This window comes from Micropterus salmoides, unplaced genomic scaffold (assembly GCF_014851395.1).
Source record: "Micropterus salmoides isolate LMB-PRFRI ecotype aquatic unplaced genomic scaffold, ASM1485139v1 Ms_hic_scaffold_18, whole genome shotgun sequence".
NCBI classification, from domain to species: Eukaryota; Metazoa; Chordata; class Actinopteri; order Centrarchiformes; family Centrarchidae; genus Micropterus; species Micropterus salmoides.
Window position 1 is genome coordinate 3,651,596 of NW_024040928.1, and position 21,975 is coordinate 3,673,570.

The 21,975-nt window shown below is 40.7% G+C and overlaps 1 protein-coding gene across 1 annotated transcript in view; it reads left to right on the top strand.

Moving 5' to 3' along the window:
• Positions 1–21,518, top strand: part of lama4 (laminin, alpha 4) — a 33,447-nt gene extending 11,929 nt beyond the window's left edge. Inside the window, exons 14-40 of the mRNA XM_038726517.1 lie at positions 3,154–3,270; positions 3,832–3,980; positions 4,897–5,038; positions 5,127–5,220; positions 5,630–5,746; positions 6,316–6,501; positions 6,662–6,801; positions 7,198–7,362; positions 8,054–8,199; positions 9,615–9,777; positions 9,868–10,001; positions 10,347–10,518; positions 10,864–10,995; positions 11,097–11,239; positions 13,169–13,298; positions 13,593–13,730; positions 14,011–14,144; positions 16,161–16,325; positions 16,916–17,069; positions 17,184–17,377; positions 17,508–17,697; positions 17,797–17,952; positions 18,528–18,687; positions 19,179–19,306; positions 19,428–19,521; positions 20,727–20,846; positions 20,931–21,518. Of these exons, the coding sequence (XP_038582445.1) occupies positions 3,154–3,270; positions 3,832–3,980; positions 4,897–5,038; positions 5,127–5,220; positions 5,630–5,746; positions 6,316–6,501; positions 6,662–6,801; positions 7,198–7,362; positions 8,054–8,199; positions 9,615–9,777; positions 9,868–10,001; positions 10,347–10,518; positions 10,864–10,995; positions 11,097–11,239; positions 13,169–13,298; positions 13,593–13,730; positions 14,011–14,144; positions 16,161–16,325; positions 16,916–17,069; positions 17,184–17,377; positions 17,508–17,697; positions 17,797–17,952; positions 18,528–18,687; positions 19,179–19,306; positions 19,428–19,521; positions 20,727–20,846; positions 20,931–21,076 (3,909 nt within the window). The 3' untranslated portion in view covers positions 21,077–21,518. The remainder of the gene's footprint in view (positions 1–3,153; positions 3,271–3,831; positions 3,981–4,896; positions 5,039–5,126; positions 5,221–5,629; positions 5,747–6,315; positions 6,502–6,661; positions 6,802–7,197; positions 7,363–8,053; positions 8,200–9,614; positions 9,778–9,867; positions 10,002–10,346; positions 10,519–10,863; positions 10,996–11,096; positions 11,240–13,168; positions 13,299–13,592; positions 13,731–14,010; positions 14,145–16,160; positions 16,326–16,915; positions 17,070–17,183; positions 17,378–17,507; positions 17,698–17,796; positions 17,953–18,527; positions 18,688–19,178; positions 19,307–19,427; positions 19,522–20,726; positions 20,847–20,930) is intronic.
• The last annotated feature ends 457 nt before the right edge of the window (positions 21,519–21,975 follow it).

Genomic DNA, 21,975 nt, shown 5'->3' on the forward strand with positions numbered 1-21,975 from the left:
TGTTGAACAGAAACACAAAACCAACTGTGGGAGCTTTGGACTGTTACATTAGGAGGAGGCCCGCACAGAGGGAGGAACAAGGCTGCAATGCACCCCCACCCCCACCCCCCATGATATAATATCCAGAGCCTACACAAAGAAACATGACTATTCCCATGATAAAGCTAATAGTCAACACACAGAGTTATTTCTGCGCAGAGGAGATTCCTCTTTTCCCAAGAAAACTGCCCTGCAAATCTTCAGTATATAATAGATAGCAGAGATGTAGTGGTGTGTATACGTAGATCTACAGCTTAAACCCATCTCTGAGCAGGGGGCTTTACCATATATCTACCTTACTATAGTCAGAGATACATACTGGATTAGTACCACTAAGCTTTATGAAAAAGAATGTATGATGGCTTCAACAATATGCAGATGTATGTATGACGTCATCTGGCGAGTGCAAGCTACTTTCACTGGAAGAGGGTTGGCAACACAGGTGTTGACTACATGCTTTACCCAGAAGTGATGGGTGTGGTAAGAAGTACAGACCACACCTGACCACACCTAGCTGTGTGGTTCATGGGCATAGTCAGTAGAGATTTAATATTCCTTTCAACCTATAGAGGTCAGTGAATCTTTCATACATCTAATGTGAAGTTGCATATAGTAGCTAGTTAATTGAGTAGCTGCACAACTACTGTAAGAGGCAGCAGTATGAGATCAGTGGTTTAATGATCAAAAATACATTCAGGCAGGCAGGTAGGCAGGTCAAGGTTAAGGTCCGAGTTTAGGTGACAGAAGCAGAAAAAGAAAAAACACAAGGCAAGACAGGTGCATAGCAATTAGTACGAACTGACAGGAGAACAAAGAATCTGGGCCAGTATATGTAGAGAGTGGCTGAGTGGGATTGAGAAGCAGGTAAGGAGGTGGGTAGGGAAGGCCAGGCAATTGCAGAACAGATGAGGGAAGTGAGAACAGGTGTGAAGATGGATGGGGGCAATCAGGTGATGGGGAAACAAAGGAATGAGTGAAAGTCAGAGCATCTGGTGGATGGAAGGGAAAAGCCATTGAAGAGTCCTGGGGAGCAGAAATGTAGCTGGAAAAAATATTGTAAATATGTTTTTACAGTAACATGGATTGATGTGAATGCTATTTGGTGTATTACCTATCCAATACAAATCAGACATGATGCTTACTGTGATGGATTACCAACAGTATCTGAGGCAAATTTCAAGCCTCTGTAAGTTCATGTTCAGATGTAAAAGCCATATGCTGCCTGCCAGGTAGGAAACACATTAAAATATCTTAACATCAAAACACGTGCAATGGTTGGCAGTAATGTAAATATTCATGATTTGTAGTAAATGGGTTAAAACATGCAAAAACCCTAGAATGGGCCTTCAAGTCCTTGAGTTCATCAGTTCGTTCAGTTCATGTATTTTAATGTGATTCACAACTGTGTAAAATCATGTGTGGTTGGAATTTGGATCCAGGAAGTTGTGATCCAACCCTTGTCGTCACGCCCTGGTTGACATTATGGGTCTGCTGTCCAGCAGAACAGCTGCTACTGAATGTTACTGCACTATCGGGAGTGGAGATCTCCACGATCAGGGTCTCTCTGTAAATCAATGCCATGAATGGTGCACTAACCAAACATGGAGCCTCTCCTAATCCAGGGCTCTTCCTAGCCTCTGCACAGACTGGTCGACACCAGCTGCAGCCACTGTGTGCACACTGCCTGGTTCCCATAGCCAATCAAATGGTCTCATCATCGTGCCATACTCAGTCATGCAGTCAAATTATCAAAATGGGAATGTTATATGATACACATCTAAAACTAGATCAAAAACTAGATTCAGCCTATAGAAATAATTTGACATTTTTGGATCCCCCCGCGCGATCCTGTACGCAGGATAAGCGGTTGACGACGGATGGATATGCACTTATTCGCTTTCCTGCCAAGAGGCAATACCAGTTTTATGTCCATGTGTTAAACACAGAGCTGGAGCCTGGAGGCGATCAGCTTAGCATAATGACTCCATGGGGAGATGACAGTTACTGGTTTTACAGAGAGTTATGTGCTGTAACTATTTCTTGTTAATAACAGTTGGCAGTTCACCAAGAAATACTTCCAGCATGTACCTTCGTTTTATAACCACAAAATGTTATTTTTACATTTATGTTTGTGTACAAATAAAGCAAGTGAGATATAACGTGTTTATTAGTGTGCTTTAGAGGAATTGGAAGGCATGGACTTTGGTCAAAGGTGAACTAGCTGTTTCCCATTGCTTCCAGCCTTTATGCTAAGCTAAGCTAAAGACTCCTGCTCTAAACTGAACGCACAAACATGAGAGTGGTATCGAACGTCTCATCTAAGGCTACATTCACACTACTACGTTTTCAAATGCGAAAACCTAAAAGGGAGAAGTTTAAAAAAGCTGCTGACCCCGTTTTTTGCTTTAAAACTCCGGACAAGGGTTTTAGTGTGGCCAGGCTGAAACGGAGAAGTTTCAAAACAATGACGTAAACACTCACATTTGGCTTCTTGATTGTGTCTTATCAGACATGCAAAACAAAAACAATATGCTACTGAGTTTTTGTTTTGCTATTTTTATTCAACATTTTAAAAACAATTCCTTGGTGACAGCTCCCAATCTGTCTCTGCTCCTGTGTTCCGCCTCATCGTCGGCCCATGCAAAAAAATCTCTGATGAGGTTATTCACCATTGCTATTCTTTGTTTGTCTGTAGTAGTACTTTCTTCTTGTGCCACATCTTCTGCAACTGCTTCCTGTTTACACCGGCACGCGCATGCCCAGAGTATGTGACTGGCCACCAGATGTGTGTTTTCAGTCATTTTAATATAGACAGAGATCAATTCTTTTATGCAGCTAAAATGCTGGTATGGATGGAGATCGTATTCGTTTTAAAACCCCTGTAGCCCAACTCGCTCGGCAAGACAACATATTAACCAAAATAACAAACTGTTCCTTGAAAGATGGTGTTTCAGGATGTCTCGATTAAAGACGCTAAACATATAATTGCTAAATAAATTTAGCTAATGATCCCACATCTCATTTCATATTTACTGTATCCTAGTAGTACTGGAATAAGTTTTGAAGCTTGAATTGTGGCTGAATTTTACCATGTTGATTTCCTTGTGCCCCCAGGCGAAGCAGCAGAGGCTGGCAGAGGACCACGCAGCTGTCAATGATACACTGGATATAGCCAGAGACTTCATCTCTGAAACAGAGAGCACTGTGGCTGAGGTGGATGCGCTAGTGCAGGTGAGGCTTACATGACTGTGAGGACCCATAATTGTTAGGAGGACTTATGGTGGTTACAGAAGCAGGGGTCAAGGGTGCGAAAGGAAAAATCGTTGGGTCCCTGCTGTCCAGTGACGCTCAAGTTTTCTTTAAGGCTCACTGAACGAGAGGGTACATATCATAATCTAATAGACTGTCATATGAGGCTCCAGTGTCTCAGGATCAGGATTGAATTTATTCATGAAATGAATGAATGGATTCCTGAGACGCAGCCTGTGTGTCTAAAGCTGGCCAATTTGATTTGGAAGCAATTTGTGGATTGCTAGAGATCGAATAAGCCGTGTTCTCAAACAGCTTTACCTTTTTAGTCCTGGCTCTCTATTGAGTTACTCTGTTGGGTAAAACAATCATTCTGAGTTAACAATGTTAGCTTGGACGTGTGTGTGTGTGTGTGGACTTTGAGTAATCGCAAGGTAACAAGATTCTGAAAGTGGGATATAAATAGAAAACAGTGGAATGTCCCTGCAAATAGTAAAATATGTACGTGTGTTTGCATGTGTGTATACATCTGTGCGCACACAGAACGTGACCGAGTACCATGCAGCGATCGATGGCGCCAGCCAAAAGCTGATGGAGAAGACTGAACATCTCTCATTGGCTGACAGAGATCTGGTGCAGAGGGCCGACTCGCACGCTGAGGAGCTGGAGAGAGAGGCCAACGAACTGGAGGAGTGAGACACACTTTTGAATTAAACCGATTAGTTACAAATAGTCAGGCCTACTGGTTCCTACTGAAGATATAAATCTTGAAAATGATTACCTAAACAGGAGTTCCATATACGGTGCATTTGTGGGGAATTAATAATATAAAAGTACGGGTGTTACTAAAAACATTCAGCCGTTATTCATTTTAGTATTTATTTTATTTTTTTATCTTTTATTTTTCTTTACTTTACCTGTGCATTTCCTGCTGTCACATGTCAAAATGCAGCAGAAAGCAATAATATGTGTTTTTTTTAAGTCTCTATTTTCTAGTGTTATTTTTGCTACCATTTTTATTTTTATTTAACTCATTGGTATGGTACTACATGACAATGAAATCCTCCTGACTGGGAAAAAAAAAATTTGGGCTAATGTTAGCAAGCAATATGCTATTAGCACATCTAGCAGACACAGAGCAGCATTAGCATTCATTAGGAGTCGGGGCCACTGGTCTTGCAAGCCACCTGACAAATGTAATTTAAATATTATTTTTCACATTGTTTGCAAGCTAGTTGCTAACTTTGTCTGTCTACTGTTTGGTAAGTTAATGTACACTGAGCATGTCAGAGCTTACTTACAGACAACAGCTGCCTGATGCAGGGGACGAACCAAACAGTAAAGTTGTGGCCCAAAAACCAAACCAGTGAGCTGAAAGATACTAAATTGCTACCTAGATCTGAGGGGTACTGAAGAGTTGCATGCTTATTCTCTGTGGGTTGATCACTATGAGCAATCCCTCAGATTTACACCTAGTCATTTGATCCATTGTTAATCTAAAAATATTGATTAGTGCAGCTTTAATTTGAAATGAGAACTGGGATTCTTTAAAGCTATTTTGTGCAATATAGCAGTCAAACTAGACTGCTGTCATCCTGTCTCCTCCAGGGATCTGAGAGAGAGCGATGCCAATGGCTTCGTGCAGAGAGCCATAAGTGCTGCCAACGTCTACAACAACATAGTGAAATACATCGCTGATGCCAATATCACCTCACTCACCACCCTCAACTTATCCGAAAGAGCTGAAGATGTATGTTATGTCACTGAAATACACAGCATACATACATTGTTAATTCTTGTCAACATTCTGTGGTTTTGTTATGTGTTCTGTGTTTCAGGCCATCACAGGGATCAGTAAACAGCTTGGGTACCTGGTAACGCAGAGCAACAACGTTTTTAAGGAGGCTGTTTCCTTACGTTCAGAACAAATCGGTATGGCACTTTCTCAGAATGAGATATCAGTGAAATATTAAAGCTAGGGTAAGCAACACTGGGCAACTAGCAAGAGATTAGCAATAGATAGCTAGATAGCTAGATTTTGAAAGTATCCAACTGAAACAAATCCAGTCCCCTCCCTTCAGGCCTTCAATCCAAATCCTGTCGATATTCGAACTGAATGAAATAATTGGCCGTACATATTACAGTCCTGCGACAGCCACAGAAATCGGATTCTATTTATTTTATTTCTGAGAGCATTTGATTAATTGATTGCTGTCAAGCTGTAAAGAGAATATTTTAACAAATTTCAAACAATATGTTTCTGAAATAAATTGCCTACTCTAGCTTTAATGTGTCCTCTATCTGGCATCCCTTTGATATTTATTGTATCTCTCTGTAACAGAGGTAGAAGCTGAGGTGGCTGACAAGTTGAAATACATTGAGGAGACCAAAGAGACCATGGATAATAACAACAATAAACTTGAACAAATAGTGGAGGATATCAGTGGAATACACAGAGGTAAGACAATACTTGGTTATTCTACAGTAACAGTCTGACGTTTTGCTGTCAAACAGACAGATTAGAAAATCCAATTTCACATCTGTATGTTCAGTACAGTGAGAGGTCAGTGGTATACTTAGCCTAGCTTAGCACAAACACTAGAGGCAGAAGGAAACTGCTAGCTAAATGGAGCTTTCCCGCAGTTTCCCCTGTCAACATGCAGAATTCCTGAGTTGTTTTTTAAATTTTTTGATTAAATGGCTGTTGCTTCACCCAAATTGCAAAACCAGCCCAATTATAAGACAAAAGGCATAAAAAGTATTTTCTCTCTTCTTACCTGGCAGTATGGAGCTGATTAGCTTTTATTTGCCCAGGCCAACATACGCTACATAACGTCCCCACTACTCTGTATAATTCACAGACTCACTGAACAGTTTTCACTGGAATATTTTTGGTAACTTGAATGAATTGACCATTTTAAGTACTGGGTTTTCATGACAGCTGGCCACTTTTCACCATCAACTAAACGCTCTAGACCTTGATATACTGTATCAGAATTTGCTCTTTCTTACCCTTTGTATTTCCAGACCGAACACCACAGCGACTGGAGTTCACCTTAAAGGTGGCTGAGGGGACTCTCAACCGCTCAGCTGAGGTCCTTCAAACCATCACCCCAATCAGCAGCAAGGTGGAGGAGTGGGCCAACAACATGAGAAACAACAAATACTCTACAGCTGCTTATGAACAGGCCGTAATGTCTGCCGGGGAAGCAGGTATCCGTTACCACGCTCACGCCAACACATCAATCACCATTTTACCACTATAAAACAACAGTTACTCAAAAATCTATTAACCCTAATAGTAATGTCATGGGTTTCCTTGTGTATCTTATCTTATCCTGTTTCTTTTCCTCGTGGTCAACGTACTTTATAGTGGAGAACCTGAACGTGCTCGTTCCTAAGCTGCTGGACAAGCTGAAGGTGGTTGAGGAGAAGAGGCCTGTCAACAACGTGACCACCAACATCTTGAGGATCAGAGAGCTCATAGCCCAGGCCAGAAGTGTGGCCAAGAAAGTTAGTTCATCACTTTAAACGTGCTTCCATTGTGGCACATTTAGGACACTCAAATCAAGGTTTCTTTTAGGCCTGTTTCCTTCCCATTTACTAACCATCAAGGACGCACGATATGATGCGATAGAAGAAGAATAAGAAATAAACACATAACATATTAAAACCTAAAAGAAATTAAACGTGGAGGTGACGTTCATAAAATAGGATTTTTAAAGGATAGGTTTTAATAGGTGTTTTGAAATACGTTGCTGATATGTGCCAGGTGTCAAGCAAAGCTTAGTATTATTAAGTATCATTTATCAGCTGTCAGTGTCATGGAATGAAAATCTGCGCCTGTTTTGTTTTTTTCCAGCATGACAGTGTGATGCATCTGATTGACTGGGTTGTTTTCTACCCCAGGTCCAAGTGTCCATGAAGTTTAACGGTCAGTCCTCAGTGGAGGTTCATCCTCACAGCAACCTGGAAGAACTGAAGACAGTGACGTCCATCAGCTTGTTCATGAGAGTGGACCCTGACAAGGATCCCATCGAGGACCGTTTGATCTTATACCTAGGAGACAGAAATGTGAGAATTCCAAGGGGAAAGATTTGGTTGCTTTGTCATCTGTGGTTATCATTTACTATAAAAGAAGGGATGTTCTTTTTGCTCCCAAATCTAAAAATGATCCCTTATGTATCTGCCAAATAGGTGCTGGTTAGTGAGGAGGGTTAGGGTGGGTATGTGGCCCAGATCTGCTACTGAAACTTGCTCCCAGAGGCCCGGGGCAAAGATAAAAGGAAGGGAGCAGCTTGTGGACATGAATAGTTTGTTGTGATTATGGAGGCAGGAATGACAGGCTTTGAAAGTGCACAGTTGCCTCTTTCAAAAGGTCTCCAAGAGACAACTATAACAATAGCGCAAGTGTGTATCTTCAAAGCTGGAGTTTGATGGCATAAATACTGTTAGCCTCCGCCCTCCAGGGCACAGAAACCGCACCGCTACCCAATGTGAGGCCTCTGTTCTCTTTAACAACACTTCACCATGGTGATTTCACTGCCACTGTAATATATGCGGTGGTGTTTGTCTACTGCTTTTCAGTGTGGGATAATAGCCTCAGCATGAGTACTATTGGTATTCACAAATGAAGGATGTTTCATTTTTTAAAACCACCATATCTCAAGTTAAAATATAATAATTTTCCTGCTGGACACTCTTACCTCAGTGGTGAACAAAACATAAACCGTGGTGCAATATAGTCTCCTGTTTTTGCTCACAGGGTATGAAAGACTACATGGGACTGGCGATCAAGAATGACAACCTGGTGTACGTGTACAAACTTGGGGGTGAAGATGTTGAGATCCCACTGGGTTCAAAGCCTGTCAGCCAATGGCCTGCAGTCTTCAACTACATCAAAGTAGAGAGGTAATATCCATAAATGCAAGAATCACTGGTACAAAATGAGTTGTTCAAGTGGCACCTCGGTAATTTAATCATATCGTGCAAGCGCACAACGACAAACTCACAGGTGCGGTCGGTGTGTGAGCACCTATTGCACACCGTGCCGCGGGTTTCACACTGTTCCAGTGGTGGTGACATACCAACAACTACGCAGTCAAGGAGACTAGCCAGCAAGCTTAGCAAATGTTTTATGTGGAAGGAAATTCAATCAACTAGTTTCTTTGACCTAGAATGGATTTAGGTGAGTAACACTGAATGAAAACATAACTTGTGTTTATTTGTACTATAACTACTGTACTGTAACTTTTTTTTTTTAGACTTTATGATTTTGGCATGCCAACTTATTCAGTTCAAACCTTCTCTTCCTCTGACAGCTGCGTCGGAGTACATCCTCTGTTGTATTCAAAGGTGTAACATCATCCTACTGTCTAATGACAGCGGTTCCCAAACTTTTTAGGCAACGCACCCCCTTCTACAACTTGACCAGGTTGCTGCACCCCCAAACCCCTCTTTCTCTCTCTGAAGGTGCAATAAACATTTAAAATCTGATGATCTGTTTCTATGATGACAAGCAGCGCAGTGTCCCTGTTCCACCAGTGAACATGCCCGAAGTCACAGCTACAGGGATTCTCTCAGTGACATTCTTAACACTTAAACACAGCATGCGTCGGTCTTCTGTCTTTTCACTGATCGCGATTTAACATTATATATTTATTACTTTAAAATGTAACTGTGTCAGTAAAACTTTTTCTCAGATGTGATGGTTAAACTTTGCAATCAATCCACAGTTCATCTGCGTACCGAACCATGCAAAACATCCCCCCTCTGTTTTCTCACAAATTGCACCCTGTTATAGCCTCATAAACAGATAACATGGACAAAAAGAGGATCCATATGAGGATTTGTAAGTACAGAATGGGTGGCTCAGTCTGAGAGAGAGGGAGGGGAGAGGGAAAGAGGCATGTGAGTAGCCATTCCCTGTGATCTAACTATTAATATTTTATTTTTAAATTTAATTTAAAGGAAAGTTTTCAATTCAGGCTTTTATTTCATGAAAATTTACCCAAAAAATAATTGTTGTAGTTATTACACCACTACACCACCATTACATTTTTCCTGTCACGCACCACCTAGAGGCGCACCACATTTTGGGAATCACTGGTCTAATGTTCTCTCACCTGTGTTGTTTGTCACATCCCCTTGACGTCCTCCATGTAAGTCGGGGACTGCTCTGATGACACGTCTTTGGCAGCTGAATTAACAATTTTAGGAATACAAAAATGTTCTTGCATGAGGCTCATTGTCTCACGTGCTGTATGTCTCTCTAAACCAGATTGTGGTAAAATTACTCATGCCCGCTTTGTGCTCTTTGCTTACAGGCTTGGCAGACATGGAAAAGTCTTCCTAACCATCCCCAGTCAGAGCTCTACAGACGAGCAGAAGTTTATCCAGAAAGGCGAGGCTCCAGGCACTGACTCAATGTTTGACCTTGACCCCAAGGATATAGTGTTCTCTGTTGGTGGTGTCCCACCAAATGTCACGGTAATGCTTTATACAAACATACATTAATACAAATAAATCCTTCCAGTTTTTTGCCCTAATGATGACATGTTTTTTTATTTCATTACTTAGCTTCCACCACCTCTGAGTCTTGCTCCTTTTGTAGGCTGCATTGAGTTGGGTTCGCTGAACAACGACGTGATCAGTCTGTACAATTTCAAAAAGACTTACAAAATGGATGTAGTCACATCAACACCATGCCCCAGGTACACATTTTGCATGGCTGGATTAACCTGTTATTTGACCCCAGATCAAAATGTAGCTTCAATCCCACTGACCACTCACTGTGGACTTTGTATGTGCTCTGCCACCTCCATGTTCCTACTACAGAGATGGTTTGTGGTCGTTCAAACTAGATTTTGACACACAAAAAAATATCTAATAATTCGGGACCCTGCTTAATTAATTTTGTACATTAGTGGTGCAAATTCCCTAACAAATTTGCTATCAATCAAATTAAGAAAATTGATCTGATTATTATATGAATGAATGTATCACATAGTTTTCAAAACATTATAAGTATCAAATAACATTTCTCCTTCTGTTCTCAGGTACAAGTTGGCATTTTCCCAGAGTCGTATTGCTAGCTACCTGTTTGATGGAACGGGCTACGCACTCATCAGTAACATTGAGAGGAGGGGCAAATTTGGTGTTGTCACAAGATTTGATATTGCAGTGCGAACTGTCGCAAACAATGGTGTCCTCTTCCTGATGGTCAACGGGGTAAGTCTAAGGGCTCTTTAAATGTGCTTCAATCTTAAACCTCACACAAAAGACCTAAAGACCCATTTCACAATGAAATATAAACATAAGTCTAACAACCATTTAGTAAATGTGAAGTGAGTGTGACCCGTTATCTGACCCTCAGACCCTCAGACCCTAGGCTTGGTATCACTGGAAAAAAAAATCCAGATAGAAATGTCCACATATGCTGTACATTAAACATACACTACATCTCATCTTCTCTCTAGACATAATAACAAGTGTAGAAGCATAATTAGTTTTCATTGTTCAATGTAGCTAAAATGCAGAGGCAAATCCTAATGTATGTTGATCTCTTCTTTTCAGGATAACTATTTCCTTTTAGAGTTAAAAAATGGCTTCCTGCGCCTAATGTATGACTTTGGCTTCAGCAGTGGGCCACAACTTTTGGAGGATAACATACCAAAGCTGCAAATAAATGATGCACGATACCACGAGGTAGATTCCTTCTTCTCATTTAACTGGTTGAATATTTTCAATTTGAACTTGTGAATAGCTTACGTGTTGGCGTAACTGTCGATGCTGGGCTGTTTGCATAGGTGTCTGTGATCTACCACCAGTCAAAGAAGGTTATTTTACTGGTGGATAAGAGCCATGTAAAATCTATGGAGAATCCTAAAACCACATTGCCTTTCTCTGACATCTACATTGGTGGGGCTCCCTCAAGTGTTCTCAAATCAAGGTGAGTTAAATACACTAGAAACCATACGTGTAACACTCAACACTACAGAGGTCTGGATTCTCATGTGTAGACCAAAATCCTCAGAGCTAAACTGTGCATCACGCTTTGGAAAGCCCAAAAGGCAGTTTAGAAGAATGTATTTCATTTTTGACAGTTTGACGATCCAAATTCTCTGGATGACACAGATGCTCACTGCTGTCAAAGCTGCATTATTGATTTTTCTCCCACTTCAGTGGCAGCGGAACAAGCTGTAAACACAGTATTGACTCATATCACCCTACATCACCTTAAATTGTTAAAACATGTTAGCAAACAGTTGCCATTTTCACATCCAGCAGTTATGGAGCAACAGTGGCATTCATTTAGAGTCATGTCTCTTGCCATCTGACAAATAACTCCACTATGCTCTACCTATGTTCACCAGCTAGATGCTAACTTTGTCTATTGTTTGGCGCTGGACAGTGAGTTCAGCATAAGTATCATTTACACTAGGGATGCTGGGGACCCATGTACCCATCACTTTTTAAAATCCCTGATTTTGTCCCATCAGTTTTTGAAATCATTTGTAAAAAATGTTCTGAAAAAAAACTTGCATTTACATTTATCTGACGCTTCTATCCAAAGCGACTTACAATTGTTGTATATGTCAGGGGTCGCACGCCTCTGGAGCATGTAGGAGTCAAGTGTCTTGCTCAGGGACACAATGGTGTTTCACAGTGGATTTGAACCTGGGTATTTCACACCAAAGGCATGGGCCTTATCTACTACTCCATCACATCATCCAAGTAATGTAAAATAACAAATTTAAATGCTTTGAGAAAGGTTTATTTGCACAATAAGAATACATGCAATGCAATTAAAAAATAGAAGAAACACATGTGCATTGTCCAATAAATGTAACTTAAACATTATGCTTATTATAAATTGGCCCATAAATGTGCATGCACCTATCAGTAACTTCAACAACTTCTTGACTGTTTACATTTGGCCAAGTTCTCTCCCTGTGAACATGACAAAAGACGAGGGAAGGCTAAATCCTGCCTACCTGTGTGCTGACTCAGCAGGGATGATATCACATGAGAAAAGTTGATCTACAGGAGAAACAGATCTGAAAGCAACACAGAATGACTGAGAGCTGCACTGTTTTATATTTTGAATTGTCATCTCTCACCTTTTGTGTTTCCCTTTACATAAATAAAATATTTCCACCATAACTTGGTGCAGAAAAATTCACCAGAATGCAGGAAATTAAGTGTTTAGCGCTCAAAGTTTTCTAGGTGAGGACCCACTGATCCCCCACTCATATATTTTGGCACTGAAGATTTCGTCAAAATTTTGTCAAAATTTCTTCTTGTCTTGTTCTTGTGAACCCAGTATAATTGATCAAGTAAGTTCATCCTCACACCCCTAATCTGAACACCTATGTCCCCACCACTTTTCAACACAAAATAAGTTTAGGAGTTGGAGTTTAGCAGCACGTGTGAAAGAGGGCACCTACCTACAGAGATTTCTCCCAAGCTCTATGGAACTTTCTAGCCTCCTTAAACTCATTGTTTTGGTTTTACTGCCCCAAATTCTGCTCTTATAAATTCTGTTCCCAGCTGCAGCAACTGTTTTTAGCAAAAAAGCTCCGAAATATCATAGTACACGCTCAGCACCAAACAGCAGACAGACGAAGTTAGCAACAAGCTAGCTAACTGGAAGTCAAACATCTAGCAGCTAAAGACCCAATGTAATTCTAAGGAGTTGGTGGAAACCAAATCAGAGCTAAAAAGGGAGTTAATACTAGAGTTACATCTGACAGGTGGCCGGTTTTCCTGCCTCCAAGTGTCCAAAAAGTATATTACAAGATCTTTAAAAAGAACGTTTGGATTTCACTTTAAATTTGGGGCAAATAGGTGACTCCTTGGATTATGTGTATCACCACAGGCCTGAGCTGTCTGCTGTCGTAGGCCTGAAAGGCTGTGTGAAAGGTTTCCAGTTCCAAAAAAAAGATTTCAACCTGCTGGAGGAGCCTGGCACAATTGGAATCAGCAGCGGCTGCCCTGAGGAGTCCTTTGTAAGTGCTCCCTCCACCACTTCAGACACTGTCAGAGATAATACACTGCATAAGTCTCCCTGGAATATAATATGGGTGAAGAGTAGATCGCACACAAATCTACACACACACACACACACACACACACATACACACAAACTTTCATTCTCAGTTGTGAGAGAATAATTGGCTGTTCTAGTTCATCAGCTTTCACAAGAGTCAATCGATATTCCCAGTAGGGGATCACTGAACTGTAAGCTGAGAGAGTGATGGGCAATAGGCGATAAAGGGAGATGTGATTTTTTTTTGTAACAGATGTCCCGTAAAGCCTATTTCACCGGAGAGAGCTACCTGGGATCCACAGCAAAGATCTCACCTTTCGATACCTTTGAGGGAGGACTCAACTTTAGAACGCTGCAGCCCAGCGGACTCCTGTTCTACCACAGTGAAGGGGTACACACTCAACTGTGTCTTTTAGATGTCGTTTGGATCAAGTTGGATTATAGATTTTGTATAATGCTAACTTTCAAATTGTTGGTCAAGAAAATTTATTTTTGGTGAAGTTTCAATTGCTTTAAGAACTTTGGGTCAAAACAATGAAAGTATACTTTGTATGGTTAATAATAACAAATCATTAATTTACATTACATATTTTTTCGTAATTTAAAAAAACCTCAACTTAAGACCTTGTGCTTCTTAGAATAAGCTAGAAACAGATTTTCTCCCTCTGCAGTCTGATGTGTTCAGCATCTACCTGGAAAACGGCGCAGTGGTGCTGAACTCCAGAGGAACCCGAGTTAAATCACAAAAGAAGCAATACAATGACGGAAGGACACACTTCTTAGTGGCCTCAGTGAACAATCAGAAGTAAGTATTCAACCTCACAGCCACAGTCCGGCCAACAGCTGTCTTGCATCGTGTTGGGTTATGAGCTATCTCTACATCCTGTTTCCTCTCAACTCTTATAAAGTTAAACAGACTTAAATTTAGAAACATGGAATGCAAAAATCCTTTTAGATAGAACAGGTCTCCATCGTAATTAAAGGTCAAGATAATTTGATTGCTTAACCCATGTTTATCCGATGTGAATAAGTTTGATTTTATAATTGCAAGTTGTAGTTTGGTCTATAGGCATAGTGTTTAGAGGAAAATCAGTCACTTGCTTTGTGTTGCTTTCATCCAGTGGTGGAAAGTAATTAAGTGCATTTATTCAAGTACTGTACTTATGTACAAGTTTGAAGTACTTGTACTTTTCTTGAGTATTTTCTTTTCATGCCACTTCTACTCTGCTACATCTCAGAGGGAGATATTGTAATTTTTACTTCACTAGATTTATCTGACAGCTTTAGTTACTAGTTACTTCACAAATTAAGATTTTTACTTACAAAATATGAAGACTTCATAAAATATGTTTTGTTATAATTTAAACTACCCAACATTTTAAACAAGATTATTAGATTGACGTTGAAATTAACTGGCCACAGCTTTGATTGTTTAAGTCACTTTTCATGTAGAAAAATGCACCTTCACAAATGTGAAGTTTTGTTGCTTTTCCTTTTAATTATTTTAATTTATTTGTAATAATTTTGAGCTTTGTACTGTTGGTTAGACAAAGCAGGCATTGTGAAGGTTTCCCTTTGGGCTCTGGGTAATTGTGATGGCATTTCTCATGATTCATGCAGAAAATAATCAGCAGAGAAACCCATAGTGAAAATAATCATTAGCTGCACCCTGATACAAAATAGTTAAAATGAGCTCCTGCTCAACAATTAAAACAGTAAATCCTGCTTTTACATTAATGCATGAGTAATAATAATAATAATCTCATGATCTGAATTTTTCCACCACTGACACACACACACACACACACACACACATACACACTAACTTCAATTATTATTAAAAGGACAACCTGTTTATAATAAATACCATTGTTTAATGAATAGGAAAGTTTGCTTTCTGTATTTTTAAATTCTGTTTGTCATGTCAGCAAACCACGACAGACAGAACCAAACTAATAGTACTTTGGACTTTTGAAAAGCAGGTACTTTTGTACTTTGACTCAAGTAAAAGTTTAAATGTAAGACTTCTACTTTTAGTGGACTGATTTAGTAAGGGTATCTGTACTTTTACTCAAGTACGGGATTTGTGTACTTATGTATCCATCACTCCTTTCATCAAATATGCTATCAATCACATTTACAAAACCAACTCATTCAGTACGTTCATTAAACCTTGGACGTTTGAGGCCCTGTAGGAGTTGCACATTCTGCCCATAATCCAGCCCTGTCATGTTAAACCTTTGTAGCTCAGTCACTTTTAGTGTCCCAGAGTTGGATCAGCTGTAGAGGAGGTGGCATGGCTTTTTTTATACTACTAGGGGTCACCAAAGTCACACATTTTTAAATCCTACACATATGTTGCTTCAAGATTTGTAGTCAAGCACATGGTCTCTAGTTTCATGACAGTATATGTTGGAGGAAAGACCATCAATGGTGTGTGCAAATCCGGTGGTCACTCTATGGAGCAATGATACTAGAAGCCGTTGTGACAGATTAACTAAAGTAACTTCACTAAATTAAGTAAATTCGCTGTGGTGCTTTTTTAACCAGTAAGTTTGTGTTCATTCTCCATGGGAGATCCTCTGAGATGTGGGTACCCAGGAACCTAAAACTGGAGACTCTCTCCACTCTGTCAATGCTTATGTACAGTGGCCGGTGGCCTGCTTCTTCCTGAAATCTGTACTTTTGTTTTCTTTGTTAAGTTATCCTCAATGCACCAGTCCATACAGGATATGTGGAGGGGGGGTAACTGTAATTACTGTAGGTAGAAATCAAGGTGCACTGGTGACTAAAGAATTGAACGACTGTCTGAACATCTTAGGTATTCACTGTTGGTGGACGACAAAGACAAGCAGGAGAAGAAACGTCCGTCATCAGCTACAAGATCCTCATCAGGTTCTGCTGTAAAGACCTTCTACTACGGAGGGTCTCCAAGTAGCAGCTTCAAGAACTTCACAGGCTGTATCAGCTATGCCTACATCAACAGGTAAATCACAACGCAACAGGTACTATAGCCTATGAAGAGGGGATGCAACTAAATTATCCTACAGCAGGCCGTTATAAATGACAAATGCAATTGGGCCAGATTTCAAAACCAGGAAATGTAGATGGGCCTTACATTTTCAGCAGCCTGTTTAAATCCAACTGTAATATACAATCAAACTCCCCCGTGGTCGCTACATCCTGCCTGCTCACTTGTTATTTATTTCCCTACACTATATACAGTATGTAGTTTTCTTTTCTTGTCCTATATCAGATGTACAGTCTGAAAGCTGGGCCCCTCTGAGGTTATACTAGGCCAAATTGTCCCCTTCATATCTCACCAGACTGCAAAAGTGAGAGCTTTCTAATTGTGTATTTGGCTCTAGTCGCTGGTTAGTGTGGAGGCTTTACCCCGTCTCCCTCTTTACCCCGTCTCCAACTGCATGGAGTGTGTTGCTATGGAGACATTCTAGTGTGTTGAGAGCATCTCTGCAGCTCAGTTTCTATTTCTATTTTGCTTTATTGGTATGAATGTCGATAGAATGTAAGACAGCGAAAGAGCTTGAACCCTCGGCAATACTGTTCTAACTGTAGACAGGACCGGGACATTGAGCCTGAGGACTTCCAGCGGTACACAGAGAACGTCCATACCTCCCTGCAGGACTGTCCAGTCCAGCGCCCCCCTGCTGCTCTGCTGTCAAGGCACAGAGAACCCACGTCTAGAACCAAACAGAGCCAGTCACAGAAGGTAAAACAATAAGAGTGCCTTCAGTAGACCCTGATGAACTGCTTTTTTTGGGGATATATTCCATTTGGTTACAATGATCTTAGCCATCCTGACATTCAATAAATGCTCTCATAGGTTAGCGGGGAGAAGTCCAGCCTCCCTCTGGACCTGATGGAACTGAAGAGTGATGACCAGGAGCCATCAGAGCTGAACATCAAGCCCTGCTACCTCTCCTCAAGTCCCAGAGCAACCCGCCAAGCTTTCCACTATGGCGGCGTCGCAAACAGCAGGCAGCACTACACAGACCTCCCAGACTCCCTTTCTGAGAGGTATGGCAAGCGAAGAACTCTTAACAAGTAACCTCAAGGTCAAGGCTGTTCAAAAGCTCTCTGCACATGTACTCTTTCAAGGTTTTCTTTGTGTCTGCACGCACGACTTACTGCATCTACCACCTCCCAGGTCCCACTTCTCCTTGTCCCTGAAAACCCACTCATCGTTTGGCCTCATCTTTTATGTATCTGATGAGCAAGAAGACAACTTCATGGCTCTCTTCCTGGCCCACGGGAAGCTCGTATACACCTTCAACGTAGCAGATCAAAGAGTCAAAATCAAGAGCGAGGAGAGATACAACGATGGTGGATGGCACAATGTAAGTTCTCTCAGTCTGTATGTATGCATGGGTGGCTGCATGTTCAGTTATGTGCCAACAATTTCTACAGTGACAACCTCCTCTCTTCTCCGGCTGAAGGTTGTTTTTATCCGTCATGGGAGTATGGGGCGGTTAATAATTGATGGGCTCACAGTGTTGGAAGACAGAGCTCCGGGAAGCAACGTCTCTTGGCACGTCAGTAGTCCCATCTACGTCGGAGGAGTTCCTCCAGGGAGAGCCCAGAAAAATATTCAGGTATGGGTCAAAGTTTATGTGCAAGAGATTTAATGTTAAAAACATACACCTCTTACAAATCTCTGTAACTGATAACCCTCTGGTGTCTTCGTCGAAACATTATACTGTCCACCATTGTGACCCTTTCCCCTCAGAGCTGAACAGAAAGGCATCGTGTTTTTGTTTTTTTAAAGCAGGATCAGTTGATTGATAGCTGAATGCTCCACTGTGTTCACAGGCTAGTCGCTAACTTTGTCCATGTGTCGTTTGATGCTGGTACAAAGCTTTTTCCCCATAAACTGTTGAAAGCCATACAGCCATGTCTATCTAAAGTTAGCTTCTATTAGTCACCGTAAGATACTGGTCATACCAGAATAAGTTAACTGAGGTGGAAGAAACCCTGAGTTTGTTTAACTGAGCAAGAACATGTGTTATTGCTTATTTGTTCTACTTTTTATTTGTAAGAGGAAGAATGGGTTTCTTTTTATTCGGATATTTACATTACTCTACCTATCTACCTTCCTGTGATTTCTAAAAAATAGCCCTGAAATGTTTTTTTAAGCTACTGTTATGTGTTTCCGTGTGTGTACTTTTAGAGAAACTCTGTATACAGCTTTACCGGCTGTTTGAAGGACCTTCAGCTTGATGGGCAGTGGCTGTCCTCCATGGCAGAGACTTTTGGAGTCACTCCATGCTTCGAGGGACTCTCCGAGGCGGGAACATACTTCTCAGAGGAAGGAGGATACGTCATGCTGGGTATATTTCTAGCAGTTTTTAAAGGAAAACAAAAGGCACAGGCTTGTTTTTCCTCCATCCTCGTACTGATTCTAAGGAATTTTCCATTTTGCATTAATCCAAAGTTTTGACTTTGCGCAAATGTAACACGGTCATTTGGCAGGATCTGCAACTCTCTGACAGCTGAACATCTGTTATATTACATGGCTCATTAGATTTCCTTTTGGAAAACTCACAAGCCCCTCTGGTCTTTCACCATCCCTTGTGCACAGAGAGAGTTTGGTTTGGGTGAGGGAACATGATACCCTCAGTGCAGCTGTGGTGAAACTGTGTCTCTGCCGATGGGGGAGTGCAGGGCATGTGTGGAAGGTGAAGGCCCCACAGAACTTATGAACTGAGCTGTAGCTGTTGATAAGTCGAGTAAATTCACATGTGCACACAGACAACCATGGCTGATTAATGCAGCAAAAAGGTACTCACTTCATCTTGTTCTCTCTGCTTCTCTCCCTCAGATGAAACATTTGAGCTCGGGCTAAGGTTTGAACTAGTGATAGAGGTGCGCCCCCGTGTGGCATCTGGGGTGCTACTGCATGTGCCCACAGCAGAGAGCTACTTCACTATGTATATTCACCAAGGGGCAGTAAGTCACTGGTACACTTATTCAGAAATACACATTTAGGAAGTCTACAGGTTATATTAATCAAAAATGCAAAAAAAAATCTGTTAAAAAGTATGGACACAATATTGGTTTGTGTTTCCAGGTGGTGGTTCTTGTGAATGATGGGTCTCAGGAATTCTTCACAAAGGTGTCACCCAGACTGGGTCTGTGTACTGGCAACTGGCACAGAATCACTGGTGAGAATTTCCTAAGAAACACTCAAAAGGCAACAAAAGTAATGATGAAAGATTCATGTAAACTGAAAAGTTGCAAAAAAGTCAACAATTGCTATGATCTCATGTCCTTGATAGACATTTCACACTATATTTTTTAACTGGAGTCAATATCTGTTGCCAGTCTGAACAGGTCACGCTGTTGAATGGACCTGTATATACACAATAATTATACCAAATATGTCGCAGCAGAAGTTAAGTACAAATGTATTTACATACTGTATATGTAGCGCCTTTGTAGAGTTGACATCTATGTACAGCAGTGCGTCACAGTAAGCACACAACTAAAATACTGACACAACTAAGCAGGTGGGTCGTGAGCCGCACTAGTTGCTAGGGAAGCCAGTGTGAAGACATCATGATTGCTGTCACTTTTTAATCTTTTAAAGACCCCCTAAAAAGCTTTGCAACAGCATTCTGCAAGAAGAATGAAATGCTGTCATTGCAAAGATTCACTGTTTTACAGTGCTTAGTTTTGTAAGTTAAGTGGAGCATTTAATCTCGCACACCATTTAAGTCACTTTGAGTTTTGCAGCTGTTAGGCAGAGATTCAAGCAATTATTTGGTCTAACAGCTCACTGTCACTGAACATCTCCACAGCAGCTGTCCATGATCTTTTCCTAAGCACCAACATAAAGTCACAACTGGAGTGACAACATTTACGTTGAACCTGTGTCCATACAGACTGGTTTCTTTTTATTCAGTTTTGCTGGTGGATGAGTGATGTGTGATGTGTCTGCCATGTTTTTGCCATGTTTTTGCCACGGTGCAAGCCAAACATAACATGAAAACATTAGAAACATAGAAAACATAAGAACTGGTTCCAGATTAAACTACCCAACAGTAAACCTTTCAGTTTATACCATACATATACTGTTGGACATGTATTGGATACTATGGTACAACATATAGTATTAAAATTAACTTCATCTCCACCACCCAAGAAGTACTCCAGCAATTTAGTATTACACTTTCGTAAAATTTGGGAACTTGCAAGAGACTGATTTAAAAAAAGAAGAATAAAGTCAAACCTGTAGCAAGGCTAAGATATGTTGATGTTAAGTCCCTAAAATTGTCAAGCTCCAGAGAGATCCTACACTTCCCATGATGCATCTCATTCTGTAGAACTTTTTGGTTAAACTGATGCTCTCTGTCCTGCGTGATCTTAGTGATCCGGGATGCCAATGTTGTCCAGCTGGATGTGGATTCTGAGGTTAACCATGTGGTGGGACCTCTGAACCCCAGCTCCACACATGCCAGGAAGCCAGTGTTCATCGGTGGAGCTCCAGGTGAGCCAGAAACATTGTTGATGTTCTCCTGTTATACTACCCTTACACCTTTCTGACCGTGTGCTGCACCCCTCCTTCTCTCAGATCTTTTCCTCCCAGAGAACACTGCCACCAGGAAGTCCTACGTGGGCTGTATGAGGAACCTGACCATCAATAACAGCCCAGTGAGCTTCAGCAAAGCTGTTGTGGTCAGTGGAGCGGTCAGCGTTGGAACCTGCCCAGCAGCATAACATTTCTGTCCACACCATCACTATCCCCAATGAAGCACTGACCAAACACATTAAAAATGACCTTTCTTTAATACATAACCATTATGAGAAGTATTGCTACTTTTCGGTTCACTCTTTGTCAAATGTTTGTCCTTGTTTCTGTCTTTTACTGTAATTTGTCAATTCTTTTTTATTGGTTTACAGAAAATCTCTCATGCCACGAATATGACCAAATTGTCCAAATTTAAAAATAACCAGAAAAGAAATGCATCCGTATATGAGAATATGAACCGATTTCAGGTTCTGAACCATCCAGAGTGTATCCATGACTTAGACTTCAATTATTCCTCTGTAGTAGGTCTTTACTTTCTTCGTTTCAATGGCACTTTTTTTTTTTTGTACAAGCTCCTTTTTGTATACTGTTTTATTTCTGATAAATAAAAGATATTTCACATCCACGTAAGCTTGTTTGTTTTTCTAGTTTATCTTCAGAATTTTAGACGTCGATATTGCAATAGCCTATTTTAGAAAATGACGAAAGCATGTTGTGTTTTGTCTTAAATAGAAAACACAACTAACTTACACATATTTTCCATTTGTGTATTGTGCTGACAAAGAAAGTGAACTGTGGTTTTATTTTTGGTTTTGAATGTTGGGTAGACTTTTGTGACACCAGTGACGCCCAAATTGAGCTGCTTCCAGGATGGACAGCAAACTACTTACTTGAAATGACTTATTCAAGTGGTTCCTTTTATTCCTGTTGTCTAGAATTAATATATTATTTATTTGTCTATTAAAACTATACTTGAGATAAATGTGGAAACACTGCCCTCTATTGCCTATTAGGTGGATTTTCCCAACCAAAATGAGGATGAGAAGCTGAGAAACGTGGAAGTAATATGATGTGATTTTTACACAAA